Genomic DNA, 9123 nt, shown 5'->3' with positions numbered 1-9123 from the left:
ATGACAGAGAGTGAATTGCAGAAGTGGGGTTTACAAGGTTCGTGGCTGAACTATTATGACTGAACTGAAATGAAAATGATTCCAGATTTCAGAATATAATGTTGCCATATTATGTTGCCCTACTCAACATGCGAAAAGACATAATCATGCAAGCAAACTATACTGAAATAACATGAATGAACTACTGTTACCTGTTAAGAATCTGTCAAGTAAATGACGACATGATCTCCTGATTATACAGGATTTGCACGTCATGATCGTGGCAATGAATGACGGCTGCAAGTGGAACAGCCAAAACGTTTAGCCAACCCAACTACTACTAGCATAATTCATTAGCTTTTATTTATACTTGTCTTGTGCTCAACATTGGTGTGTCTCCTCAGGGATACGGTTCAGACCCTACCAGTTGGACGGAGTACAGTGGCTGACTCAATGTCTCAAGAATCAGGAGGGGTGTATCTTGGGAGATGAGATGGGCTTGGGCAAGACATGTCAGGTATGCTACAATATGTTACCTCTGTTCCCCCCTGTCCATCTCTTTACATAGGTGGAACGATGTGCATGTATCGTTTGCTTAGTTCTGTCATTCAACATTCAACAAGATGTTGGTTGCTACTATATGTTTGTATGTTTGTGTATATATGTGTATGTTTTTCAAGACGCAGGGCTCTCAAGTCTCACGCATTGGGCCACACCTTGTCTCATGCCCAATGCGTGAGACTTGAGAGCCCTGAAGATGTGTTTGTCTGTGTTTGCTGCCTTCAGACCATCTCTCTGCTGGTGTACACGAGAGGGGCCTTAGGAGACGAGGGACCGTTCCTAGTGCTGAGTCCACTCTCTGTCATGGAGAACTGGAGGCAGGAGATGGAACGGTGAGAAGATCAAAACACTTCATATCTTAGTCCCAGACAATCATTCACTTAACATAGCTCCTACCAGCCACTGGGTGGGAGCCTTGTCCACATTGAGAATACAAGTCATGCTCCTCCTGAGACATCTACTGCCCCCCAGCACTGCGTCTCCTGAAGACACCCGCTTTCCCCTCTACTGTGTCCCTAAAAACTTCTATTGCCCCCCTTGTACTGTTTCTCTGTTTCTCCAGTGTCTAAATATATAAAAATAAATAAATAAAAAACAGGTTGAGAAGAAGGTTTTCCTTCTATCAATGGCCCCGGGCCTGAGCTGGATTACTCTTCCTGCTACGACTGGTGGATTGATGATTCACTTGCTTAGTCTAATGTATTGATTGTAAGTCGCTTTAGAATAAGGCGTCTGCTAAATGCCAAACATGTAAAAAATGTTTACAGGTTGACTCAGGCATTTAGTATTCATGTGTTGTTATGTGAACCAAGCATGAATGTCCTAGTGCTGTGTTTGCGCAGTAAGAGCTTGGTCTCCTGGCCTGTCGTATGAATGTGCTCTGACAGACTGTTGCCCCCCCAGCTTCTCCCCGGGTCTGACTGTGCTGTGTTACACTGGGAGCAAAGAGAAGAGGGCGGAGCTGCAGAGAGAGATGGACAACCTGCACTTCAATGTTCTGCTCACCACGTACGAGGTGATCCTGTGTGGCAATGTGGCAACTGTCTATACTGTATATCGTGACGTTAGAATTATAAGGTTCTATCTCCATTTTTGGTCAAAATGTAGTTTTTTTTACATAATCTGATCCATTAGGTGTTTATTAATGCCTGTGTGGTGATCTTAATTTTTTTTGACATTTTTTAGTTAGTAATTAATAAAATACAAAGGTTCCATCTCACAAAACATAATGGAATGTAAAAACTTTGACGCTCAATATCTCTGAACTACCCTAAACGGAGATAGAACCTTATCATTCTAAGCTCACGAACTGTCTATATACGACCTTCAACTGTCTATATATTCACCTTTGACCTTCATATGAATTTCTCCATTAATTCAACTCAAGTCTTATCTGGATTTTGGATGTGTCCAATTTGACTCTCACTCAAAACGCTCTCTCTCTCTCTTTCTCTCTCTCTCTCTCTCTCTCTCTCTCTCTCTCTCTCTCTCTCTCTCTCTCTCTCTCTCTCTCTCTCTCTCTCTCTCTCTTTCTCCTCAGCTCTGTCTCAACGACGCTTCGTTGCTGAGAAGGAGGTGCGCTTGACACTTCTTCATAGCTAACACCCAGAATGCTTAGCAAATTCATAAATCCAACACTATACACCACAGGCCGTATACAACAACATGATCTTGTCTACAGGTGGAAGTGGAAGGTTCTAGTGGTGGACGAGGCTCACAGGCTGAAGAACCAGAACTCCTTGTTGCACAAAGCCCTGACAGAGGTAAGTTACCTGCTGACCAGGAGAGGCTGGTGGAGGTTGACATCATGTGTTTGAGACCATCCCTCATTCCATTCCATGCCAATCTCTCCCTCCACCAGCCCCCCGCTGCTATTCGGTTGTTAAGTCGTGACGTGTTTCCGGGTCCAACGTTGGCTGAGGCGCTCTCTTCGAAATGCCGCAGTAACGCTAATAATTCATTATATTTGTATAGCGCTTTTCCGAGGCTCAAAGACGCTGACAATATGGGAAAAACGGGAAAGTGCTGTGTCCCTTGTTGTATGAATAGATCCGAGTCTAAAAAAACGATTGAACTGTCATTCTACCACTTTAGTACACTGGTACTCTGGTGCTTTAGTACACTGGTACTCTGGTGCTTTAGTACACTGGTACTCTGGTGCTTTAGTACACTGGTACTCTGGTGCTTTAGTACACTGGTGCTTTAGTACACTGGTACTCTGGTGCTTTAGTACACTGGTACTCTGGTGCTTTAGTACACTGGTACACTGGTGTGGGGAGTTTTTTATTTGGACCCGGAAATTGCTAAACGTCACAAAGAAGTGACGTCAGACTTAACAACCGAATTGAGTCTAACCCTCTTTCTCAGCATTTGCCATGGTCTGCCTTGCCGTGACAATCCTCCCTCACCTTGCAGTTCTCAGTGGGGTTCAGAGTGCTGCTCACTGGGACCCCCATCCAGAACAACCTGCAGGAGGTCTACTCCCTCCTAACCTTCATCCAGCCCAGCCTCTTTCCACCAGAAGAAGTAGACGACTTCGTCAGCACTTACTCACATGTGCAGAACCAACCTGCTCTTGGTACGGCACTACCTAGGAATCAACCTGCTCTGTATTTGCAATACCCCCAAATGTGTCTTTATATACAATACTTATATATGACACAATATTTTGTTGTATCTGTTGAGCATCTTCATTTGGTTGTGATATACAATGTGTACGATATGGAATTCATACAAGTACACATATCGGATTCTGTGTCACTTCGTGAGCTTAGAATGATAAGGTTCTATCTCCGTTTAGAATGATAAGGTTCTATCTCCGTTTAGGGCAGTTCAGAGATATTGAGCGTCAAAGTTTTTACATTCCATTATGTTTTGTGAGATGGAACCTTTGTATTTTATTAATTACTAGCTAAAAAATGTCAACTTTTTTAAAATAACACCACACAGGCATTAATAAACACCTAATGGATCAGATTATGTAAAAAACTCAATTTTGACCAAAAACGGAGATAGAACCTTATAATTCTAACGTCAGGACTTCCTGTCTGTTCCAACGCCCTCAGCCTCAAAGCTCCAGTGTGTCCTCCAGCCCTTCCTGCTCCGGAGGGTCAAAGCAGAAGTGGCGGCCGACCTGCCGAAGAAAACCGAGTTGGTGATGTACCACGGGATGTCAGCCCTGCAGAAGAGATACTACAAGGCCATCCTGATGAAGGACCTGGGTGAGACTGCTGCAGTGGACTTTATGTACTGATGATGCTGAGTTCAGGGTTCCCACGGGTCCTTGAAATCCTTGAAAGTTTGTGAATTTGAGAAAAAAAAAATCAAGGTCTTAAAAGTTTTTGAAAATAGACATGGGTCATTGAAAGTGCTTGAATTCCCCCCCCCCCTCTCTCTTTCTAAAAAAAGTATAATATATATGTTCAAATTTTTTTTACTTAGCTCGTCAACTAGTAAATACGTTTCTGTATTGCTTAACTTTACACATATTTCACAATATATTGTTTTGCTGTGCTGTGGTAGAGATGACAAGAGACCATCTAGTGTTCACACATTCAAGCCTCTCTTTTTAATTGTTGTCTGTGAGCGGATAGTTCCTATTATATAAATTCTCATCTAGATCTGTCTCAAACTATGCCGTGTTGGGTCCTTGAATTTGAGGGAATTGAGTCTTGAAAGTCCTTGAAAGGTGCTTGAATTTGATGTTTCAGAAGGTGTGGGAACCCTGTGAGTTATACTTATTTGAGACTTAATTATGAACAATTTAGTCTCAACCTATTTGGTTGTTTCCATTGCTGCTTTATGTTGAAACCTTTTTAGGTTATGTCAGAAAATACCATTGTTCACTCAAGGAAACCCTTTTCACTCACAAGGAAGGCAACTGTAGCAAACTGGGCTCTCTGTGTTGCTGTGTTTTAGATTTTTTAGGTTATGTCAGAAAATACCATTGTTCACTCAAGGAAACCCTTTTCACTCACAAGGAATGCAACTGTAGCAAACTGGCCTCTGTGTTGCTTTCAGACGCCTTTGAGAATGAACAAGGCAACAAGACCAGGCTGCTGAACATACTGATGCAGCTGAGGAAGTGTGTCGACCACCCCTACCTGTTTCATGGTGAGTCCTTATGTGCAGTCAGCACTGCAATGTTGGCAGATCAGCGGTTCGAGCCCCGGCTGGCCACATGTCGAAGTGTCCTTGGGCAAGACGCTGAACCCCAAAATTGCTCCCAGTGAGCGGGCCAGTGCCTTGCATGGCAGCTTGCCGCCATTGGTGTGTGAATGTGTGTGTGAATGGGTGAATGAGAGGCCGTTGTAAAGCGCTTTGGAGCAGCTTTAGAGCAGCAAAAAAGGCGCTATATAAGTGCAGTCCATTTACCATTTACCATTTAATTACTCCCCAAAAGAACAAACACCAATCCCATTTTGGTTTCAAAGGCTACATCAATGGAGGAGAATGACCCGCTCGCTATCAAATAGTCGGCCAAATCCAAACGTGAGGCGAAAGTGCAGAAATAAAAGAAAAGGTTAATGATACAAAACTTCAAATGCAGAAGTAAAAAAGTGCACCTACTATTAAGACAGTTGGTCTCTCTGTACCTTTCCAGCACACAGCCACCTCAGCAGTATCTCGGCATCTGTTGACAGCTCAAACTGTCTCAAACTCAACTGAACAAGCGAAAGAGGCCCCTGACCACAAGAAGATAAGACTGGTGGGAGGATGTTTTGCTCCGAACAAGACCTGACATTTCTCAAAGTGTTTTTTATACAGAATATGAAAGACTTGACTTCCCCATAGCATGCAGTGTGACCCCCACATCACCCCATATCTGCTCCCTATGGAGACCTATACACCTACTGGAGGTTTGCATGCAAGTGAATTGAAGTCAATTGTGTACGAAAGTGTACCAAATACATCAACACACGTTGTTGCAGGACTCATTGCAGCAAAGGGAGATGCTGTTTATGATGTTATATCTCTCTTGTCTCTTGCAGCAGGTCTTGTTTTCAGTACATTGCAAGAGAACGATGAAGGTCTTTTCTTTTTTATAGTTTGTATAGCAGGGGTTGCACTATGACTCATTCTAGAACAGTCCAGAGGGGATTGCCCTGTGCAAAAACATGTACGACGTTTAGAAGCTGTACAAACGGCAGCTTGACTAACCCAGATGTCTCTTGTGTAGGAGGAGTGGGGATGAACCTGACAGCTGCTGACACTGTGATATTTATGGACAGTGACTTCAACCCCCAGAATGACTTGCAGGCGGCTGCTCGTTGTCATCGGATTGGTCAGACAAGGTAAATAGGATGGGGTCAAAGAAGGTCAAAGTCAATAGTCTTCTGCTTGTATGCTGCAATGTCTGGTGTATTGTGCTGTGAATGTTCCAGTTATTTACATATAAACGAGCGGCCTGATCTTTTCTCATATTTTTATTTATTTTTATTTTCTAAGTAATTTTTTTCTGAGTGGGGCAGTCCCACTCATTTATTTTTTATTTTTTTATTGTGATAGAGACAGTAGAGATATGACAGGAAGGATGGGTGAGAGAGAGAAGGGATGACATGCAGGATATGTCCGCGGCCGGAATCGAACCGGGAACCCTGCGGTTATGTGGTCAACACGTCCGCTACGCCACCTAAGCACCCCTTTTCTCATAGTTCTTTCTCCTCTGGGCTGGTCGCAGGGCTGTGAAGGTGATACGCCTCCTGGGGAGGGACACCGTGGAGGATATTGTATATTCCCGTGCCGTGTCCAAGCTGCGCCTCACCAACACTGTGATCGGGGAGGGGCGCTTCTCTCTTCTGGAGCAGGCCCAGTCTGCTACTGCAGGACTCCAGGTGAAGAACCCTGGTAACAGCAACCCTGGCAACAGCAACCCTGGCAACAGCAGCCATCTTCTATGTAGTAGAGGAACTAGAGTTTCCAAAAGTTGAGATACCTCCACCCGATGGTAGAACAAAGCACAACCATGTTTTTTCTATTATTTTATGAAATGGATGGTAGTGAAGTCTTGGACAGGGCTGGCTTTCCCAGGGAGGAAGAGTACCTCAGTCTTGTTCCGGTTGAGCTTGAGATGGTGGGCTGACATCCAAGAAGAGATGTCTGCAAGACACGCAGATATACCTGTTGTCACCTGTGAGTAAGAGGAGGGAAAAGAGAGGAAGAGTGGCGTGTCGTCTGCTTAGCTTAGCAGTGGTAGGAGAAACCATGTGAGGAGATTACAGAGCCAAGAGATTTGGTAGAGAGGGAGAACAGTAAGGGCCCTAGGACAGAGCCCTGGGGGACCCCAGTGGTGAGGGCTTGTGGAGAAGAAAGCGATCCTCCTCTCCATGTCACCTGATAAGAGCGATCAGCCAGGTAGGATGCAAGCCAGGAGAGTGCAGAGCCAGAGATGCCCAGATCAGAGAGGATGGAGAGAAGGATTGGGTGGTTTACTGTGTGGAAGGCAGCAGACAGGTCTAGGAGAATGAGAACAGAGGAGAGGAAGGAAGCTTGAGCAGAGTGGAGGGACTCCGTGACAGCAAGGAGAGCAGTCTCAGTGGAGTGCCGAGCCTTAAAGCCGGATTGGTGAAGGTCAGGGAGGTTGTTCTGAAGGAGATAGTGAGACAGTTGGTTGCCTCCCTTTGCTCTCAAAACAGCCTAAATTCTTTGTGGCATTGATCCCACAAGATGTTGGAAGCATTCCTTTGAGATTCTGGTCCATGATAACATGATTGCGTCATGAAATTCCTGCAAATGTTTCAGACACAGGCACATGGTCAGCAACAATACTCAAATAGGCTGTGGCATTCGAGCGATGACTGATTGATATTAAGTGTGCACCCCATTAACAGACCTTCCTACCATCCCTCTCTCCCACTACTCTATCTCAGTTTCTGTGTCCAGGTGTTACTCTCTCCTTCCTCCTATGCTATTGAAACTCACTCTCTCTCTCTCTCTCTCTCTCTCTCTCTCTCTCTCTCTCTCTCTCTCTCTCTCTCTCTCTCTCTCTCTCTCTCTCTCTCTCTCTCTTTGTGTTTCTTTCTTATACTCTCTCATTTGTTGTCACAGTTGAGTGAGATCCTAAAGTTCGGGGTGGATAAGTTACTGTCGTCAGAGGAGAGTTCTGTCCAACACGTGGACCTGGGGCTGATCCTGGGTCAGTCCCGTGGCGGAGAGTGGGTGACTGAGGAAGACGAAGAACACGCCCTGCCCAGAGAGGAAGAGGAGGAGGACCTGGAAACCAATGGACAGAGTGAGTATGAGCTAACAAGAGGAAGTCCTGATGGGGCGGCTGTGGCATGGTAGCTTGCCGCCATTGGTGTGTGAATGTGTGTGTGAATGGGTGAATGAGAGGCCGTTGTAAAGCGCTTTGGATAAAGGCGCTATGTAAGTGCAGCCCATTTACCATTTACCAAGTCCACAGCAACATGCTACATAGCATTGCGCTCATTCTTGCTTTGTCATGCTCCAGACCACATGTACTACTTCGAGGGGAAGGACTACTCCAAGGACCCCAGCACACGGGACCAGAGGAGCTTCTCTCTCCTGCTGGAGGAACAGCAGGCGGAGCGGGAGGAGGCGGGGGGAGAGGGACCGTCACTCCGCCACAAACCTGGAGTAAGTATGTTACAGCCTTCTAACTTCTATTGCCCCCCCTGTACTGTTTCTCTGTTTCTCCAGTGTCTATATAATAAAAAAATAAAAGGTCTAGGTTTAGAAGATGGTAATAGAAGTAGATTTTTCCTTCTATCACTGAAACTGCCTATGGCCCCGGGCCTGAGCTGGATTACTCTTCCTGCTACGACTGGTGGATTGATGATTCACTTGCTTAGTCTTATGTATCGAGTGTAAGTCGCTTTGGAATAAGGCGTCTGCTAAATGCCAAAAAATGTAAATGTTACAGCCTCTTCACTGTTGTCCTATTGATAATACATGGTTATGACTCTCATCTACTGTTTAACATGGTTACTCACTAACCAGAGCGTTTGAAAACCAGACAGTTTTGTTTTTCACAGTCCTGTCATGTTGGGTCGTGATGGAGAGGAGGTAGTGTGCAATTGCATTATTTAACTGATCTATTGTGTCGGCAGGATGATTCGTGTGTGCGTGTGTGTGTGAGTGTGAGTGTGAGTGTGAGTGTGAGTGTGAGTGTGAGTGTGAGTGTGAGTGTGAGTGTGTGTGTGTGTGTGTGTGTGTGCGCGTGCGTTTGAGCGTGAGCGTGAGCGCGATTGCGAGTGTGAGTGTGAGTGTGAGTATGTATTTGCATGATTCTGTGTGCATTTGCGATTGCAAGCCACCAGTTCTGAGACACTCAGGTGAAGATACACATCCGTACCGATCCACTGATGCCCCAGATCATATCCATCATCTCCTCTTCCTCCTCCCTTCTTCTGTCCATTCATCGTGTGTATTTTGACTCACCCTGTGGGTTCCCAGGTGTCTCTGTCCGGGCCCCTGGGGGTTCCACGCAGGAAGAGGAAACCCCTCAGCGAGTCTGAGCTGCAGCAGCAGCACCAGAGGAGACAGGAGGCTGCAGCCAAGAGGGCCAAACTAACGCAGGACAAGAAGAAGAAGCACCAGGAGCAGAAACACCAGAAGAAGTAA

At 45.5% G+C, this 9123-nt stretch overlaps 1 protein-coding gene across 1 annotated transcript; it reads left to right on the top strand.

Annotated features, from left to right (window-relative positions):
* Positions 1-9123, top strand: LOC308163935 (chromodomain-helicase-DNA-binding protein 1-like; the record flags this gene model as incomplete). Its single annotated transcript, XM_080538106.1, has 14 exons — positions 1-37; positions 384-496; positions 766-872; positions 1444-1555; positions 2081-2115; positions 2222-2303; positions 2956-3118; positions 3606-3761; positions 4561-4653; positions 5720-5834; positions 6221-6374; positions 7588-7771; positions 7991-8136; positions 8956-9123. 14 exons carry the CDS (start codon positions 1-3, stop codon positions 9121-9123), a joined length of 1665 nt encoding a protein of 554 aa, XP_080394232.1.

Source organism: Nansenia antarctica, assembly GCF_963989245.1.
Source record: "Nansenia antarctica genome assembly, chromosome: 8".
NCBI classification, from domain to species: Eukaryota; Metazoa; Chordata; class Actinopteri; order Argentiniformes; family Microstomatidae; genus Nansenia; species Nansenia antarctica.
The sequence above is the reverse complement of the archived record's forward strand: the minus strand, read 5'-3'. Positions and strand labels throughout refer to the sequence as shown.